Source organism: Macaca nemestrina, chromosome 15 (assembly GCF_043159975.1).
Source record: "Macaca nemestrina isolate mMacNem1 chromosome 15, mMacNem.hap1, whole genome shotgun sequence".
Classification (NCBI taxonomy): domain Eukaryota; kingdom Metazoa; phylum Chordata; class Mammalia; order Primates; family Cercopithecidae; genus Macaca; species Macaca nemestrina.
Window position 1 is genome coordinate 89,853,230 of NC_092139.1, and position 19,978 is coordinate 89,873,207.

At 54.5% G+C, this 19,978-nt stretch overlaps 1 protein-coding gene across 1 annotated transcript in view; it reads left to right on the plus strand.

Moving 5' to 3' along the window:
- The window catches only part of LOC105498477 (BCR activator of RhoGEF and GTPase), a 134,031-nt gene that overhangs the window by 102,984 nt on the left and 11,069 nt on the right, over positions 1-19,978 (plus strand). Inside the window, exons 9-16 of the mRNA XM_011770628.3 lie at positions 1,444-1,565; positions 2,490-2,658; positions 4,648-4,767; positions 5,560-5,635; positions 7,010-7,114; positions 7,831-7,905; positions 10,162-10,259; positions 12,662-12,793. Coding sequence (XP_011768930.2) covers positions 1,444-1,565; positions 2,490-2,658; positions 4,648-4,767; positions 5,560-5,635; positions 7,010-7,114; positions 7,831-7,905; positions 10,162-10,259; positions 12,662-12,793 — 897 coding nt within the window. The remainder of the gene's footprint in view (positions 1-1,443; positions 1,566-2,489; positions 2,659-4,647; positions 4,768-5,559; positions 5,636-7,009; positions 7,115-7,830; positions 7,906-10,161; positions 10,260-12,661; positions 12,794-19,978) is intronic.

Consider the following 19,978-nt stretch of genomic DNA (forward strand, 5'->3'; position numbering starts at 1 on the left):
GCCCAGGCTGTACTTGCCAGTGGGGAGCTCTGCTGCCTCCGGCCCCAGAATCGGGGAAGTTCAGAGAGACAGAGGCTCCCGGAGAAGAACCTCAGGCGGCAGCTGACAGCAGGGCGAGGCCCCTGGTCTGACTCTAGGACCAGCCTGGCTCCCTGAGAGTACAGGGCCTCCTCACTTCTCGAGGTGGGGACAGGGGCACCGCCTGCGGGGAGACACTGGGTTTTCACACCCTCTGTTGTATGTGCCTCCCCTGTGAGCCTTCCCTGAGACCCCGTGGGCTGGGTGCCCACTAAACACTTGGTCTCTCTCCCACGAGGTTGTGGGCTCCTGAGGGTGGAGGCCTGTGAATGTTGCCCCTCGCTTTCTGCGCCGCCTGGAACAGAGGGTGTACCTCGCTGAAGCTCAGTTTTCTCCTTAAGGACCTGCCTAAGCCTGTTGTAGGGACTGGATCAAATAATTCAAGCGATGTGCTCGTGCACTGGTCCCAACATGGGGAAGGCTTGCTGCGACAGCCTCTCATCCTATCCCTGTGCCCTTGGCACAGCACCCGACCCTGTGAGGTACCAGACATGGGTGACTTACCTAGAAATGCCCATTCAGCAGCCCGTTGAGCAAGAAGGACCTACCCTTGCCTTTCAGATGCAGACCAAGATGCAGAAAGGCACGTGGCTTATTAGCCTATGCCCCCTGCCCTGTGCTGCCCACCTGCACTCTGCTTTAACCCTTCTCAGGCCGCAGGTATCCAGGCAGGTGTCAGAGGTGCAGCCCCTGCACACCGGGGACCCTATCCATCCTGCTAGTTGGGAGGACTAGGAGTTCCAGATGTGAGACCCCCAGTTCCTGCTGCCCTCAGAACCAGGCCCAACCCTTGCCGTGACCTTGAGGGCTGCCACTTTTCAGAGTGCACTGGGCCCATCTCCACCCATAGACCATACTGCCCCATCTTTACCTCGAGCACCAATCTCTTCCCACCACAGGGGCCTGTGCCTGCGATGGTCCCTCTACAGAAATACCTGCTCCTGGCATAGCTGGCTTGTTGCCATTCTGGCTCTCCACTGCCACCAGCTTCCCTGTTTAAAGCAGGCCCTCCCATCACCCATCTTCACAGCAGACTGTTTGCTTGGCTCTGTGCCCTTCCAGACCCACAGCCGTTACCTCCCCATCTCCCCCACCCTCCCACCCTCTTCCAAAGGTGGAACACACAGGAGGGATTGGGAAATTTGCTGAACAAAGAAGTTACACATAAGCCCTGATCTGTTAGCAGGACTGTGAGATGAACAAAACATTCTGGAAAGTGGGTGTGATGGTCAGATGTGGAGGGAGGGAAATCTTCCCAGGGAGAGAAAGTCTCTGGGTCAGCCTGCTCCTGCTGGGCTGGGAGGGCCGAGCACACCCCACCCATCACCCCAGGCTGCCCTGACCCCGCCTTCCCTGTGCCCGCAGCACCGGCAGCTGCTGAAGGACAGCTTCATGGTGGAGCTGGTGGAGGGGGCCCGCAAGCTGCGCCACGTCTTCCTCTTCACCGACCTGCTTCTCTGCACCAAGCTCAAGAAGCAGAGCGGAGGGTGAGTGACGATGTGGCCCCCATCCCGGCGGTGACCTCCCTCTGACGCTCCAGGACATGGAGGGCCCTCTCTTTACATTCCGTCTCCACTTGAGCACAATGCCGGGCTCAAGGTTAAAGATTGTCACTAGCAATCTGGAGATGTCATCAGGCATCATGGTGACCAGCTTTGACTCCCGTAGTGAGGGGTAAACCCGACCATGGCTTCCGGCACCATTGCAGAAAGGTTACCTCGGGACCTATCCGGGAAGCGTGAGGTCAGGGGCTGCAGGCAGTGCTGGGTGGTGACTGCCCCTTGTCTCCCCGAGCCTGGTGGTGGCTTCTAAGTTATTCTCGGCACAGGCCTGCACACGTTCCCCTCCTCCCTCCAGGGATTGGATTCACCCGGGTTGCACCAGGTTGGAATGGAGCAAAGAGGGCCGTGTTGGGAAGGACCAGCACGGGGCTCTTCCCTGCATCCTGCCGTTTCCCTGCTGAGTGGGTTTAATCAGTCAACTCAGAGGACAGCCTTAGTTCCCCCTTCTGTCAGGTGAGGGGATGACCAGCTAGATCTGTAGTCCCTCAAACTCTGCGGCCCTGGGGGTGGATTTCAGTCCTGTCCTGTCATTGTGCAGCCTTGATGTGCTCCCACATGAGCCTGCAACCTTAGGGCCAGCTCAGGATAAGGTGGATCTAGACTCCTGAGATGCCTGGGGCCTGTGGTCACATGTTCAGAGTGTCTGTTCCCAGGAATCACAGTTCCCAGGAATCCCAGCGCCTGCCAGTGGCCTCTTCCCAGTCTGTTCCATGGAACACGTGCTGGGTTTTGGGTCAGGTAAACCATGTATGGCCAGGAACATGGGCTCTTGGCCTCTTGACAGCAGTGACATCAACCACGGAAGGCAGCCGGAACTGCATGTGAACGTTCTTCTCTCCCCATCCCCAGCAAAACCCAGCAGTATGACTGCAAATGGTACATTCCGCTCACGGATCTCAGCTTCCAGATGGTGGACGAATCGGAGGCAGTGCCCAACATTCCCCTGGTGCCGGACGAGGAGCTGGATGCTTTGAAGATCAAGATCTCCCAGATCAAGAGTGACATCCAGAGAGAGAAGGTGCACGCCAGGGGAGCGAGGGCCGGGTTCGGTGTGGTCTGAATGGGCAGCAGCCCCCGCACCCGGCCAGTGGGTGCTTTCTCCATCAGGCCTCTGGGCCCCAGGTCTGGTCTCTGGGACCCCTCTAAGCTCTCAGCTCTGGGAGGGCTGGCATCTGGGCACAGGTAGGTGCCCAGTTGTTCTGAGAACCCCCAGCTCAGTGGGGAGCCCCATACCAGAGCAGCTGCCAATCCAGCCCTCCAGAAAAACGAAGGGAACTGGTCGTGGTCTCTACAATGTGCCTTTCACGGGATACTTCCTGCACCTGGTGGACCGCCTCATACTTAGTTGTCCGACCTGTGACCGGGGGTCCCTCTCGAGAGAAACTTGTTTATACTGGCAAGTTTAAACTGGGTCCGGTTTACACCTGCCTGACCATTGCTGTGGCACTGGGAGCCTGATTTTGTGTTTTCACTGGCATGCCCAGGGAAAACTTAACCTCAGCCAACACCTCCTACTTTTTCAGAACCACACCACCACAATATGAAACAAGTTCAGAGATTTCACCTACAGGTTTTGGACAAGGAGGTGCCATGAGTAGGGAGGGCAGTCTTCTGTCCCTGGGTCACATAAGGCAGAAATGAAGAGTCAGAGAGAGAGAGCGTGCACATGACAGCCAGCAGTATTTATAATGGAACAGGGTGTGATCCCTTTTAAGTTCACAGGCGAATGCCTGGATGGTCCTTTTAAGGAAGCAGCAGGAACGCGGGAGCTCAGTCAGCTGGGCGGGAGCGAGGCTTCTGGGTTCTCACCTCTGGCCATGGGCTTGAGCTGTTCGAGTGTGTGGTCTCCTGATACCCAGGCTGCGTCCTTTGCTGTGTGGTTCCATTACACGGGTGAAGTACCAAGTCACCAGAGAGAAAGTCACAGCCAGACAGTGGAGGGCTTGGAGTAGTCCAGGATGCAGGGCTGGGGGAGGTGCTGGCTGTCCCCCATACAAGCTACCCTGATGTGGGCCAGGCCCAGGTGAGAGTGCCACCCCGCCAGGTGTTCAGGACTACTGGCGCTTGGTTTTTCCCAGAGATGTTTGAAGACTGTAAAAATGGCAAGGATGAGCCCCTCAATCAAAGGTTAGCCAGGCCAGAGGAAGGGAGTGACAAGAAGATTAGGCCTGGGTCCAGGGGTGCCCAGGTAGGGTGGATGCAGCAGGACAGGAGTTCCTCAGCCCTTGCCCAGCTGCCCAGCCTGCTGTACCCAAACCCAGTACACTTAGGAACACAGGGAGCTTCGAGACTGGGGTGAACATTCTATTGTTCATCCTTGTGGGACTGTGGCCTCCAAGGTAGGGTGTCCCCACACAGAGTGGGAGCCAGTGCTCAGGGCAGCTGAGGCCTATTGACTGTTACTGTTGCATTCTCCATGTTCAGCTCTTTGGGGGATGGGATAGGATGGGGCCCTACCTGGTGACAGGCAGCACAGTTTTCTCCTCCCCAGGGATAGTGGCTTCTAGAGTGAAACACGCAGCTCAGCGTAGGAAGGGCCTTCCCATCCAGATTCTGTTGACAGTCGTCTGGCCTTCTGCTGAGACCTCCACAAACGTGCCCAGGGGGCCCGATGCTGAAACCTAGTTGGGTTAGGAAGGGGGTGAGGGACCCTCTAGGTCACAACGGCCTCCTGGACATTGTCTGAATTTGGGAAAATGAAAGGCAAGGATGTTTGTAAAAGTCTCTTCTCTCCGCCCTTGTGAGAGGAAAGACTTAATTCCTACAAAAAAGGTTTACTGAGCATGTCCTGCAGCTTGTGCCATGCTTTGACCCTGTAAAAAGACTGTTTCTGTCCTCCAAAGGCCACCAGCAACTGCGGTCTGGGGCCCTGGGCTGTGCTGAGTGGAGAGATGAGATTCTCGCCCTGTGCAGGCTGAATGCAGCTAGTGGGTGGGGATGGATGGAGTGGGAGTGGGTTGTGTGGGGTGCTGGAATGGGAAGGTGAGGCTGTGGCATCTCCCCGCAGAGGGCGAACAAGGGCAGCAAGGCCACGGAGAGGCTGAAGAAGAAGCTGTCGGAGCAGGAGTCGCTGCTGCTGCTCATGTCTCCCAGCATGGCCTTCAGGGTGCACAGCCGCAATGGCAAGGTGAGTGCCTGCTGTGCTGGCCCCTCCTGCTCTCCCAGCCTGGGATGGGCTCCTGACTGCCTCATGGCAACGCGTTTTTCACTTGGACGCACCCCACACTGAGAGAGGCTTGTCCAGCATGGTGCATGCAAGCATACTCATTCCCTTGTCTGGGGCTTTGGGCCGTAGCCCCCAGGTTGAGTGGCAGCTGGCTCAGCTTCCACAACTGGGAGTGGGCAGGGTCTCCAGGGAGGGTATAGGGCAGGGGAGCCTAGCAGGTGCAGACCTGGCCCTTGGTACAGGGATGCTGTCCCGGGACCTTGAGGGCCAGAGACGCATTTTCTCTCCTGAGTCTGGCTCCTGCTGCCATCTGTAACCTGGGCCTCTCCCTCCTGTCAACACGTATCTGTCAACGCCCAGAATGGCTTGTTTTCTAGCCTGGCCGGGAGAGGCTGCTGGTGGGCTCTGCTGGTGGGGCTTGTGGGTTGAATGCAGGAGGTCAGGTCTGGATTAATCTTCACCTCTGCAGATCCCACCTGGTCACCTCCATGTCCCTAAGCTGTGCCCCTCTGCCAGCATCACACCCTGACCCATGTGGTTCAGGTGAGAGCTTGTGCCACGGATGCTGTGGCATCCAGCTGGCAGGAAGGGTAGGGAGTACCGGAAGCGACATGCCAGGCCGTGAGCACACCTGGCCACGGGGCTCCAGCCAGCTGGAGGTATGAGTTGTGTGCTCTAAGGTGCCCTGGGCCTACCAGGCATTTGCGTAGCCAGGGCGGAGATAACTGGGTGTGTTCTTCTCGCCCACCCTAGAGTTACACGTTCCTGATCTCTTCTGACTATGAGCGTGCAGAGTGGAGGGAGAACATCCGGGAGCAGCAGAAGAAGTGTGAGTATCCTCTGTCCCGAGAAGGTCTGGGCTTCAAAACATTAGGGCCAGGCTGGCAGCTCCTGTGATTTTAAACCTTCTTTTTTATTTTGAGGGGTTTTATCCAAGTGAAGTGTTGCATTAGAGATAGCCGCCCTGATAGGCCCCCAGGCCTCTTGTCTCCCCGCCTGCCTATCCTGCCCCCATCCCCTGGGCACTCATTTCCCCACTGCCCTGTGATCCCACTTACCCAGGCCCTTTCCTGATTCCACACCCACCCCTACACACACCCCTGCCATCTGCCTCCAGCCCGCTGCCCATACACCCCACCCCTGGCCTGCCCCCTAGGCCTTTCTGGGACCCTGCCACCACCCCATTTCCCCTCATCTGCTCCCGGCCCACTGGGGCAGCCACAGTGTGCTGGCCCCACTGCCCTATTGATATGGCCAGGGTGGCTAGCTCTCAGCACAGGGGCACTCCCGCCTGTCTGGGGCAGCCCCTTCCTTCTCTGGGCACTTCCTTCTGTCAGGGTGCTCCTTCCTTCGGCTCCTGCCTGGCAGTGTCAGTGGGGAAGGCAGACCCGGTTCCCTCCTTGGAGGTTTGGGATTCACATGCCATCCTTACCAAGGTCTTCCCACTGGGACTCTTGTGTGCCACTGTCCCTCTTGCAGGGGGAGCTGGGCTGAGCACTGCATCCAGGTGGCCTGGTCCTCCCACAGCTGTGGGCCATCTCCTGCAAAGCAGCGTATTTCACAGGGATGCTGGGCTGGGGCTCTGCATACCTCTGGCCTGGCCTGACCTCCTGCGCCCTCAGGCTCATCATTCTCACCTATGCAGAGCCACATCTCAGCTCCCAATGCCACCATGGCCTGGAGGAACACGGATCTCTAGGCAGCCCTGCCAGTGCTTGTGTTCCGGGGTTTCCTGTCATAACATGGGAGCCTCAGCCATTTCCAGAGTGGCAGCCTCTGTAGCCTGTTCAGCATTATGCCCAGAAATAAGCCCCTTTTCCTCACCTGGTGGAGAAACAGGGCCTGTGTTAGCAGAGGAGGGGCAGAGCCATGCTGCTGTCTGGGAGACCTCACAGGGAGGTGCTCCCAGTCCAGCCGCTCATTCTCAGACCTGCCGCGTGGCTGTGCATAGGTAGCGTGGGACGTGTGTGTTTGTAAGTCTCATGCTAAGACTTCTGCAGGCCTGGGCTCTCCAAGGCCACACCTCGCTCTGCTGCCAGACCAGCACTGCACTTGGAAGCCGAGTGCCCTCTCCTGAGCCCTCAACCCTGGCACCAGTTCTTGCCATGCCCCTTCCCCAGGGTGTGGTGGGGGTCCAGCGGGAGGAGCCAGAGGGCCAAGGAGCAGACTGACCAGTTGGTGCACCTCTTTTCCAACCTCCCAGGTTTCAAAAGCTTTTCCCTGACATCTGTGGAGCTGCAGATGCTGACCAACTCGTGTGTGAAACTCCAGACCGTCCACAGCATTCCACTGACCATCAACAAGGAAGGTGGGCCCGCCCTCCTGTGTACAGGGCACCTGTAGGGAGGGCAGGCAGCTACCCGAAGGCTGATCCCCTCTTCCTGTTAGCACTTTTGTTGGGACTAGTGGACTTTGGTTCGGAAGGAAGAGCTGTGCTTATTAGGGCCTCTTGTCTCCTCTCAGGAGTGGACGAGGTGGGTTAGGAGTGGTTTCTCCCTGAGTGGCTGCTGCTGGGTGGTTGAGGAGATGCACAGCTTCTATTCCTAGTCAGGAGGCTGCAGCAGATGCTCCTCAGATGCTGTGTGCCTTGGATCTGGCCCCACGCCCATCCTCCCAGCCCTCCTCTCCTCCAGCTACCTGCCAGCCAGCACTTTTGGTCAAGCTGAGTTTTGCATTCACTGTTGCACGTGTGCTCAGTCACACACATAGCATACGCTATGCACATGTGTCCACACACACCCCACTCACATCCCACGTCACCCCAACCCCCTCTGCTGTCCTTGGAACCTTATTACACTTTGGGTCACTGGTTTGCCTGTGTTGTGAAACCAACTGGATCCTGAGGTCCCCAAGACAGAAATCATGATGGGTATGTTTTTGGCCCATGACACTGGCTTGCCTTGTGCTGGGCAGATGGCAGCCACGCGGTGTCCACCGGATGGTTGATTCTGAAGCAAAGTTAGCTTGTCATCTGCCTCCCTTTCCCGGGACAACAGAAGCTCACCTCTTTGGTCTCTTGTGCAGATGATGAGTCTCCGGGGCTCTATGGGTTTCTGAATGTCATCGTCCACTCAGCCACTGGATTTAAGCAGAGTTCAAGTAAGTACTGGTATGGGGAGGAAGGTTGCAGCGGCCAAGCCAGGGCCTCCACCCAGGAAGGACTCATCGGGCAGGGTGTGGGGAAACGGGGAGATTGTTCAGATGACCACGGGACACCTTTGACCCCTGGCCGCTGTGGAGTGTTTGTGCTTGTTGATGCCTTCTGGGTGTGGAATTGTTTTTCCCGCAGTGGCCTCTGCCCTCTCCCTAGCCTGTCTCAGATCCTGGGAGCTGGTGAGCTGCCCCCTGCAGGTGGATCGTGTAATCGCAGGGGTTTGGGAAGGAGTTTGACAGACATCCCCTGGGGTGCCTAGGAGTCTTGGGTCCAAGCCAGGAGGGCTGTCAGCAGTGCAGCTTCACCCCACAGCAGAGCAGATTTGGCTGCTCTGTCGAGCTGGATGGATAATACGTTTTTTTTCCTTCTCCTCTAAGTGGGGGTCTCCCCCAGCTACTGGAGCTGTCAGAACAGTAAAGGCTGGTAACACGTCAGTTGCACTGTATAAGTTTCTAGAGGCCAGGCGCGGTGGCTCATGCCTGTAATCCCAGCAATTTGGGAGGCTGAGGCATGGGGATTGCTTGAGCTCAGGAGCTGGAGACCAGCCCGACCAACATGATGAAACTGTGTCTACTAAAAATACAAAGATGCCAGGCATGGTGGCTCACACCTGTAATCCCAGCACTTTGGGAGGCTAAGGCAGGTGGATCACTTGAGATCCGGAGTTCGAGACCAGCCTGACCAACATGTTGAAACCCCATGTCTACTAAAAATACAAAGGTTAGCCGGGCAAGGTGGTGGGCGCCTGTAATCCTAACTACTTGGGAGGCTGAGGCAAGAGAGTCGCTTGAACCTGGGAGGCAGAGTTTGCAGTGAGCCGAGCTTGTGCCACTGCATTCCAGCCTGGGCTTCAGAGGGAGCCTCCGCCTCAGGAAAAAAAAAAAAAGTTCCTAGAAACAGCAAAATGTAGAGGAAGAAAGCTTACCAGGGATTGTTGGGGGATGGGGTTAGGAAAGGACTAACTGCAGATGAACCTAAGGGGACTTTTTAGGTCAGAGCAGTCGTGAAAAGATTGTGGTGCTGTTTGCACTGGCGTTTAAATTTCTTAAAAGTCCTTAAACCCTACACTTGGAATGGATGAATTATATGACATGCAGATTGCACCTTCATATCACTGTAACACATAATCTTTCCCCTGGGCCTGTCTCTGGCTGCCTCATAAACGCTGGTGTTTCCTTCATCAACCTCCCTCCATCCCTGTGTCTCCTCCCGGGTCCCGTCTGTGAGCAGTACAGTGTGACACCCTACGCTGCCCCGTGGTCCCAGACTTGTCTGTCCTTGCCTCCCTGTTACTTTTCTATCTCTTCCTTGCCCCATGCACTCAACCTTGCATCCCCAAACCAAACCTATTATTCATGGCCCCCAAACTTGTTCCCCTTCTGTCCTGTCCCGTTGAGGGGCACCACCATCCATTCCCGTGGCCAAGCCAGAAACCGTGGTCCGCTCTCCCTCCGTTAAATGCCATTCTCCATCAGTGAGGCTTCTTGATCGTCTCTGGCTGCCTGGCCAGGCCCTGGCTGTGGCCTCCTCCCTGGTCGTCATAGCTCTGGACATCCCTGCAGAAAGGGTCCCCACCACCAGGCCTGTCCATCTCCTGTCTCAGGTAGTTTTTCTAAAACACAAACCCCACCCTGCCACTTACCGCCTACAGCCCAGCCCCACTCTTCTGCAGTCCTTGCCTCCTTCCCTTCCCCCTGCACCCCACGATTTCCCCAGCACTGAGCTGCTTCCTGTGCCCCACAGTGGCCTGGAGTCCCCTTTGCCTTGACTCTTTGCCCGATAATACTTGTAGCGGGGTCTGCTGTGTAGGATGCAGGAGCTTCCCACATCCCCCAGGACGGCTGGCCTCTGCTGTGGCATCACTGTGTAACGATGGCGTGTACACCTCAATGTCCCCACTAGTGCAGGGGCCTTCTCATCACAGGGGCTTTAGCTGGGGTTTGTGGACTGACTGAGTGAACGAATGTTGTGGGAAGTCCTGTTTCCCAGCTGCCCCCAGGGAGATTCCACAGAGCAGGCAGGGGCGTCGCGTGAGGTGCTGGTGTTCATGCCAGTCCCCCATTAGGTGTTGAATTTTTAAAAAGAAAGTTAAAAACTTTTGTATTTCTTTTCTGATTCTGCAAATAACACCTGCTCTTACAGACCATGTGGGTGATGTGGAGAGGAGCTGTGACCTTCTCCATATTCCTTTCTCCCCACAGATCTGTACTGCACCCTGGAGGTGGATTCCTTTGGGTATTTTGTGAATAAAGCAAAGACGCGCGTCTACAGGGACACAGCTGAGCCAAACTGGAACGAGGTGAGGAGCTGATTCTACAAGGGCCGAGCCTGCCAGCCGGGGCAGGCTGTTTCCCACTGGAGAGAATCTGAACCTTCAGGGGCTCCCTGAGGGCTTCCCCCGAAGGCAGTGCTGCTGAATTCCAGGAATCTGCTGGGGGGCCAGGAGGTGACGTGTCCAAGAGATTTTATCTCTGTTCCTGAAAACCTTACCCACCCCCGTCATCACAAAGAAGCCGCCTATTTTGCTGGAGAAGTGTTTGGAAAGAGACTTAAAAGGGCTTTTTGTCTGCCTTTGTTAGCGCTTATGTTTATTTGGTAGGTTTCCATAGTGTTTTTCCGCAGAAGTTGGAATGAGCTCCCGTGACCCTCGTGGCTTCCGGAAGCCTGGGGCTCTGCTGTGGGGCTGGGGCAGGGACTGTAGGGTCCTGCTTGCTTGTCTCGGGGTGTTGGGCTTGTACTGTGTGTCGCAGTGCCTTCCTCCACCTTGGAGAGCTGCTGTGTGAGTCACATAGCCATGTGGCCCTGCCCCTTCGGGAGTGGAGGAATGATTGCAGAGAGGCCCGTGTTGACTAAGTCCCAGATCCATGAGAGGTGCCGTTTCCCAGCTTCTACAGCAGTTGTGACCTCGAAGGTCTCATTCTTGATGATGCAGGTAGAGGCAGCTGGGCCTACAGAGAGCTGCCTCCCACCCCCGCTCCTGTGAAGGAGGAAGCCAGGAGCTCCCAGGCTGCTTGGTCTACATGGGTCACAAGGCTGGTAGAGCGAGCAGTGGGGCTGGAACCGAGGTCTCCTTTCTCAGCATCCACTACTCTTTGACCATTTTAGACATGTTGCTTGAATAGTACAAGGGCACAAGGAGCTCAGAAAAATTACCTGGACATCCCTGCAGAAAGGGCTGAGTGGCAGCTGTGATGACAGGGGGTATAAGAGCCACATGGGGTCCATCGAAGAAGCCTTTGCAGAGACCAAGAGTGCCACGACCCAACAGAGACAACAAGAGAGGGTGCCAGGCAGTGTGCAAAAGGTTCAGGTGCCAGGCATCTACGGAAGCTCCAGGGAGGCATGAAGTCATGAGGGTTAGATTGCAGCAGGTCACCTCCACCACCCTCACTGTCCATGAAGATCTGGGCTTGGGGACACTCACATGTTCCTGGCGCACACACCCACTCACCCACTCCTCCATTCAGGTTCAGAAATTCCTGCTGCTTTCTTCTTCCCTCATCCTCCTCCATTTCCCCAGCAAGAAGCCACACGTGCACACACATTGGCGTGAAGTGCACATTCACCAGTGGCACCATCGGGGTGGCGGAGGATAGAGTTCACACCACACCCACGCAGACAACTTGAAAGCTAGGGGAGCAGTTTTTCCTCCAAGTCCCTGTCCCTCCTGTGTCAACCCCAAGGATCACTCTTTGTTTCCTTTTAGATAGAATTCATTTTTTAAAGAGTGGGTTTAGGTATGCAGTACAATGGAGCAGAAAGAACAAAGAGTTCCATGTACCCCCTGCCCCCCACCTCAATTATGGACATTCCACCCTAGGGTGGGACGTGAGTGACAGTTGATGAGCCTGCGTTAACCCATCATTATCACCCAGAGTTCATAGCTGACATTAGATAGGGTTCATTCTTGGTGTTACACGTTGTGGGTTTGGACAAATGTAGAATGACGTGTATCCACCGTGATAATATCTTACGGAACAGTCTCACCACCAAAAAAGTGAACCTATGTTGACAGATCATTATCATTCAGAGTCCATAGAAATAACTTTTTGTTGTTGTGGGGTTTTTTTGTTTGTTTGTTTGTTTTTTGAGGAAGAATCTCACACTGTTGGCCAGGCTGGAATGCAGTGGCATGATCTTGGCTCACTGCAGCCTCCACCTCCTTGATTCAAGCAATTCTTGTGCCTCAGCCTCCCAAGTAGCTGGGATTACAGGCATGCACCACCACACCCGACTACTTTTTGTATTTTTAGTAGAGATGGGGTTTTGCCACGTTGGCTAGGTTAGTCTCGTACTCCTGGTCTCAAGTGATCTGCCCACCTCGGCCTCGCAAAGTGCTGGGATTACAGGTGTGAGCCCTCACGCCCAGCCCGTAGAAATATCTTTTAACAAGCACCCTGGAGATTGTGAGGCAGGTGGTGTGGGGATCACCCTTTGAGATGCTGGTGTAAGGAGTTTGGATTAGGTTTGACTGGCAGTCGGAGCTTCTGGAAGCATCCAGGCTGAGCCACAGTCTTATGCCAGGGATGCTTACAGGAAACATTTCCATGTGTCCCAGGACTAAGGGAGGAGGGTCTCAGGCATCAATCCCCCTGGGCCAGCAAGGGCGACAGGGAGAGCCTGCGTTCAGAGGACCCTTCAGCTATAACATTGACCTGTTTGTTCACATTGGACTTCCTCCCTTCTCCCTCGGGCCTGCAGGAATTTGAGATAGAGCTGGAGGGCTCCCAGACCCTGAGGATACTGTGCTACGAAAAGTGTTACAACAAGACGAAGATCCCCAAGGAGGATGGCGAGAGCACGGACAGACTCATGGGGAAGGGCCAGGTCCAAGTAAGGCGGCCATCTCTACCCTCCCCTGCCTGATGTATGGTGTCCTTTTTCATGCAGCCCTTGGGGACACTGAGATGGCCTTGCACCAAGGGTGGGGTGGGGTGGGCAGCTGTGACTCTGAAACATCCGTTGTGGGAGACCTGAGTCGGTGCCTGCATGTGTCTTGATGGGTCTTGATGTTCTGCTCTCTGTCTGCGTGTCTGTTGTGTCGGCTCATTCCCAAAGGAATTTCCATTCAACTTGATTTTGCAGCTGGGGCCTCAGTTCCTGCCTGGCCATAGGAGAACCCAAAGGCAGAATGGTTAGGTGGTGCCCTGGGCCAAAATTGGCGCATCCTGTGCCAGTCTTCTTAGAAAAGCACAGGGGTCCCAGAGGCTGCCTGTTTGGCATCCGCTATCTGTGGTCTAGACCCAGTTCCCAGGGTGTAGAGCTGTATCTCTGAACAGGGTGCACACAGACAGGTCTCCTCCCAGGCTAGCCTGGAAGCCCCCAGGTGGGACCAAGAATGTGTCCGTACAGGACCAGCAGGGGGCCGTGGTTCTTAAGGAGACTGCCTGGGCCCTCTGTCCTTCAGAAGCTTATCCAGCCCCTGGGAGCCTGCCACCAGTGTTTCCTGGAGGATCATAGCAGGCACCCCATGCCCTGTTTCTCCTGTTCCCACCCTCACAGTTCCGCGGGGGTAGCTGGGAGGAAGCCCTGGTCACGCTTTCCTTATAGTACATTATATTGGTGGGTTGTGGCTACAGCTCTCTCTTTCATCTTCACAAGAGGCCTCTAGAGGGAGTGGGTCTGGCATTCCACATGCCCCTGGAAGCACAGGGCTCCCCAGGAAGCCCCAGCTCCCTCCCTAAGCAGGAAGTAAAAATCCTCTTGCGGTTAAATACCAAGCGCCAGGAAGAATGAAGGGAGAGGGTGGCCCTTCCCTGAGTAACTTGTCATCTTGCTGATGGGTTCCACATTCTCATTCGGATCAACAAATCTTTACCAAGTGCCGGCTTCACCCCCTTCTGCCACCCCTTCTGCTGGCCACGTCTTGGGAGGTGCAGCCACTGGCTGTTTTTCTGCCTTGGAAGCTTACACGGGAAATCAGTGACTCAGGGCTTCCTGGGGCTCCCTGTACTTCGAGATCAGGTTTAAAATCAAAAAGGCTCCTCTAGCACGTGCCTGTAATCCAGCTGCTCAGGAGGCTGAGGCAGGAGGATTGCTTGAGCCCAGGTATTCAAGACCACCCAGGGCAACACAGTGAGACGCCTGTCTAAAACAAAATAAATTAACTAAAAATTGCTCTCAGCTGCCCTGTCCCTGTCCCACTGCACTATCTTGTTCACCCTCCCAGCCTTTGTGTGGATTCTCATGGTGGAAGATTTTACCATGCAGATAGGCCACACAGCTCTTGATGGAGTACTTGGTGCTGGTCTCCTTTGAGATCCGAAGTGTTTTAGCATCAGTCAAGTGATGGTCATAGTTTGGGTGATGGTCACGGCTCAGGCTCTTTTCTACATGTGCTTTCTTTGGTGGTGGTGGTTGTTTGTTTTCTTGAGACAGTATCTAGCTCTGTCTCCCAGGCTGGCGTGCAATGGCAGGATCATAGCTCACTGCAACCTCAAACTCCTCAGCTCAAGCAATCCTGCCCTAGCCTCCCAAGTCGTTGGGATTACAGACATGCCCTGCCATGCCCAGCTAAGGTTTTTTTATTTTTTTATTTTTTAAGACTGGAGTTTTGCTCTTGTTGCCCAGACCGGAGTGCTGTGGTGTGATCTCGGCTCTCTGCAACCTCCCAGGTTCAAGCGATTCTCCTGCCTCAGCCTCCCAAAGTGCTAGGATTACAGGCCTGAGGCACTGTGCCTGGCCACATGTGCTTTCTCATTTGGTCCTTGCAGCAGATCTTTGAGAGAGCTCATTTGACACTCAGGAGATGCTTCTCTAACCTGCTCAGAATCAGGGTCCCGGGTATTCAGGGAGGTGGAGGGAGCAGACTACAAAGCCGGTTGTGCTCCCATTGCTCCCCCTTCCCTCTCCCTCTCCATGTTTTCCGTCTCCCCCACTCAGCCTAGGGCATTCCTCCCCCACAGTCCAGCCTGCATCTGGCACAGCCTCACCATTCAGCCCAGGGATACTCACAGCCTGGGTCCTCGGCTCCTTTTTTCAGCTCATCAAACCAGGTAAAGGTAGGTTCCAGTTCTGCCAACCATTGACTCAACTCATCCAAATCTTCAACTGGAATCCTGGGAGTGGCTGAATTTGAACCAGGACCTCTGAGTACTGTTGCTAAGTAACTGGGGGTCTCAGTGAAAGAGAGAAAAGAGCTGATAGGCCTCTTCCTGTGTTACTGTGTCAGGCCCTCTTTTGAAACTCTTTTCTGCGGTGCTACTGACGTACTTGTGCACATGACCTGTGCTCTTCTGTCAGTCTAGGGGTGCTGGCTGAGCACCCCACTCCGTCCTGGGGAAGAGGAGAGCAGTGTCAAAGAAAAACCCAAGCTGGACAGCCGTTAAAGTGGTAAAAGCAGGTTTTATTTGTAACTATTGTGATGGGGAAAAGACTAGAAATGGAAAGCTTAGAAATGGGCTCAATGCTGAATTCACATGGACGAGTGGAGACTTACAGCCAAGAAGAAGGGTAGGGGTTGATGGATGGAAAATGATGAAGTAACATCAGGGGGAAGAGGGTTTCTGGTGAAACCGACCCGACAGGATTCTTGCTGAAGACAGGCCAGAGTGATCGATCTCCCCTGGGGGATGGCATGGGATGAGGAATCTGATCAGATAGCAAGGGCAGGGGGTTCTGGCTAAACTGACTTAGCAGGATTGTTGCAAAAATTGGATTCTTGAGAACATGCCCAAGGATGGGATCTAGCTGGAATAAAGAGCTGGAGGGACCAGATGAGTTCCATCAAGGAGAGTCTTTGTCTCTCCCCCACCACACTCAGTGTGACCTGGGCAAGTTACTGTCCCACTCGCTCAAATGGGTTCCTCCCTCCCTCCCTCCTTCCCTCCTTCCCTCCTTCCCTCCTTCCCTCCTTCCTTCTTCCTTCTCTTGCCCAGGCTGGAGTGCAGTGGCACCATCTCAGCTCGCTGCAACCTCCACCTCCTGGGTTCAAGCGATTCTCCTGCCGCAGCCTCCTGAGTAGCTGTAATTACAGGCATGTGCCACCATGCCTGGCTAATTTTTTTGTATTTTTAGTAGAGGCGGGGTTTCGCCATGTTGGCCAGGCTGGTCTCAAACTCCTGATCTCTGGTGATCCACCCGCCTCGGCCTCCCAAAGTGCTGGGATTATAGGCGTGAGCCACTGCGCCCAGCCTCCTCGCCTTTAAATGGGGGTGGGGGGCCATGGACCCTGAGGGTTGAGTGACGCATGCTCTCACGGGTGGGGGGTCAGCGTTTGCTGCTGTTCTTATCCTTATCTGTTGTCGTTTGTGAGGAGGCAATGGAGCAGACACTGTCCGGCTCCAGCCCCTGGTCCCTGTGTCAGTGGGAGTGATGGGTGGGAACCATGGCTAGACAGGAAGGAATCCGATTGCTGTGTGAAGGGCATTCATGACTCATGCCAAGTAGATGGCGGCTGCTGTGGTCCCTGGAGTTCCAGGCTCCCAGCCGGGGGGTTGTTTGTGGGATCCCAGGAGGAAGGAAGTCGGGGGAGTGGCGGTGACTATGCCGTTGACATTCTGCGACACCAGCCTGGCCTCTTTCTCCCCTGTGGACACTGTTTTCTGCACAGGGGTACCTGAGAGAGGGTGTGCACGACTCCAGAGCCCAGCCTGTTTGAATCTGGGCTTTTCCCAGTGACACCAGGCGCCTTCTGCACTGTACTGTGTGGGAGGCGCTTGGCTCTCTGCCGCCCGCTGCAGGGGCCCACAGCCCCCACCCTGATTATGCACCTTGACTCAGAAGTTGAGTAGAGAGACCCTCCCGTGAGGTGAGGCAGTTGCAGCAGGTAGAGAAGCCTCAGCATCCCAGGAGTGTCCAGATCCAACCATGAGGGCAGAGGCCCCTGGCAGGCCCCAGGGGCTCCCCCAAGGGCAGGGGTCTGGGATGGAAAGGAGTTCTCAGCAAAGCTGCTCATGCGCCTGTCTGTGGGCAGCAGGAGTCAGGATCTTCTGGGCGGGGGGCTTGGCGCGGTCTGGTTTTTTTGCTCCCCTTAATGGTGCTGATGAGCTGGGTTTAGGAACCACTTGCCCGAGTCTCAGATTTTGGCTCCTGCTTTTCAAATACCTGTCCTGGATGACTTGCCAGGTCCCCACCTCCCTTCTTGCACGATAGAGGCTCCATAAGGGTGGGGGTGGCGGGGGGTGGGAGCTGTAGAAATCAGGATGAGTGAGCTGCTTTGTTCAGAGCCAGAAAGGCAAGGGGATACACAGTACAGCAGGGACAAAGCTGTGGTGGTGCCCACAGTTCAGAAAAGGGCCACTGACAGCACGAATCAAAGCCCTTGTGTGTGGGCAGGTGCAAGAGGACTCAAGCCAGGTGTCCTTTCCCAGCCAGCTCCGACCCTGAATGAGCCATTTGAGTGAGCGAGACCATCCTGGTCCATCCTCAGACACCAGGAACCTGCTGTGCCACCCTAGTCATGGAAGGCTTCCTGTGTGCCATGCCTGGGGGTCTCCCCAAGAACGAGAAGACCCCTGTCCCCAGCCTTCATGGTCTAGATCAGAGAAGCTGGAAAGGAAGGATGTGGCAAATGTGCCAAGAGCTGGGGCAGACTTTGGCCCAGAGTGACTGCTGGCTCAGATGGCACGGTTGTTTGGGAAGTGAGGTCAGGGGACAGAGATGCCTTCACAGAGCAAGGGACATTGAGTCTGCATCTTCAGGGAGGGATTTTTCAAGGTGAAGGCATCAATATCCATCCAAGATTCATCGGATGGGGTATGGAAGAGGGAGTCACCAGCCGGCAGAGCTGGGGAAGTTGGAGCCTTGCTGCCATTAGGAATTTCTTCCTTCAGTTGTTTCTGTCTTTTTGAGACAGAGTTTCACTCTGTCCCCCAGGCTGGAGTGCAGTGGTGCGACATTGGCTTACTGTAATCTCTGCCTCCTAGGTTCAAGCGATTCTCCTGCCTTGGCCTAACAAGTAGCTGGGACTACAGGCATGTGCCACCATGCCTGACTAATATTTTTGTGTTTTTAGTAGAGACAGGGTTTCACCGTATTGGTCAGGTGCATCTTGAACTCCTGACCTCAAATGATCCACCCTCCTGGGCCTCACAAAGTGCTAGGATTATAGGTGCATTTCTCTTCATTTGCAAATTTTCTAGGTTGCTAAATCAAATTAGCCCTGTCTATTCTCCTTAGAAGGCAACATTATATCAAGTCATAGACTTTTGTCTTCTCCCATTTCTCCTGCTCTGTTTATGTGTCTTGCTGGGCTCACAACTCACGTTCCCGTGGGGGCATCAGAGTTCATTTTTGTTGTTGCCAGTGAGCCTCTGCTTCATTTGAAGCTGGTGCTCTGGCTGGCTGGAGTTTCCCAGACTTCTCTGCCAGCCCAGGTTATGTGGGCATCTGACCAGGCACAAGCCAGCAGGTCTGACTGGGGCCCTCCTGGTGCCTCCCTGGCAGCTGCTCTCAAGTCCCCACCATGCAGTGAGGTCCACCCATTTTCAGGCAGTCTCCCTGTTGGACTGCCCACTCTGCAGCACCTGTTCCCCCAAGAGCCCACGGAAGTGCCTGGCAACAGCTTGTGAATGCAAAGATGACACCAAGTCGGGTGGATATGTCCATGTGCACAGCAGCACTGACCATGCCAGCCTCAGACTGGAAAGAACCCAGACGTCCACCTGCTGGTGCATGTCTGTCAATCCATACAATGGAATATTACTCAGCCTTCAAGAGGAAGGACATTCTGACACATTCTACAACATGGGTGAGCCCTGAGGACATGCTGCTAAGTGAAATAAACCAGACACAAAAGACAAATGCTGTATGATTCCACTTACGTGAGGTAGCTAGAGTAGTCAAATCCATAGAGGCAGAAAGTAGATTTGAGGTTACCAGGAGCTGGGGCAGGGGGAATGGGGAGTTGTTCTTTTTGCACCTGCCCCCGGGAGTTATTGTTTAATGGGTGTAGAGTTTCAGTTTGAGATGATGAAAAAAAAGTTCTGGAGATGACAGTGGTGATGGTTGCACAACGTGAATGTGCCTAATGCCACTGAACTGCACACTTAAAAATACTTGAAAGTAGGCCGGGCACGGTGGCTCACGCCTGTAATCCCAGCACTTTGGGAGGCCGAGGCAGGCGGATCATGAGGTCAGGAGATCGAGACCATTCTGGCTAACATGGTGAAACCCCGTCTCTATTAAAAAATAAAATAAAGTAAATTAGCTGGGTGTGGTGGCAGGCACCTGTAATCTTTGGGAGGCTGAGGCAGGAGAATGGCGTGAACCCGGGAGGCGGTGCTTCCATGGATGCTCCAAAAATGCATCCATTTTTATAACTGAATGATTTTGCAGTAAATTTACAGAGCTCTACAACTTTTACCAACAATCCAGTTTTAGAATATTTCTATCACCCCAAACAATTTCCCTGTTCCTTTTTTTTTTTTTTTTTGACAGGGTCTTGCCCTGTTGCCCAGGTTGGAGTGCAGTGGTGCAGCCGCACTCAGCACAGCCTTGATGCCCCAGGCTCAAGTATTTAGCCTTTCAGGTAACTGGGACCACAGGCATGCGCCACCATGCAAGGCTAAATTTTTTTTTTTTTTTTTTTTTTTGAGACAGGGTCTTGCTGTGCTGCCCAAGCTGGTCTCAAATTCCTAGGCTCAAGTGATCCTCCTGCCTCGGCCCCCCAGACAGCTGAGATTACAGGTGTGAGCCACCGTGCCCAGCCCCTGTTCCCAGTTATAGCCACTCCCAGACCCAAGCTGATCTGCCTTTGTCTTTAGAGATTTGCCCATTTCTTCACATTTCATAAACATGGAATCATACTAGAGCCGACTTTTTTGACTGATTTCCTCCACTTACCATTATGTTTTTGAGACTTGTTCATGTGGTAGCATTGTTTCATTCCTTTTTATGACTGAATAATTTTCCGTTGCATACATATACCATGTTTTTGTTTCTGCATTTACTGTTTGACAGACACTTGGATCATTTCTAGTTTAGGCTGTTACGGTTGATGCAGCCATCATCAGACTGGTACTGGTCCTTGGTACCAGTCTCTATATGGACGTATGTTTTCATTCATTTAGGAGACAC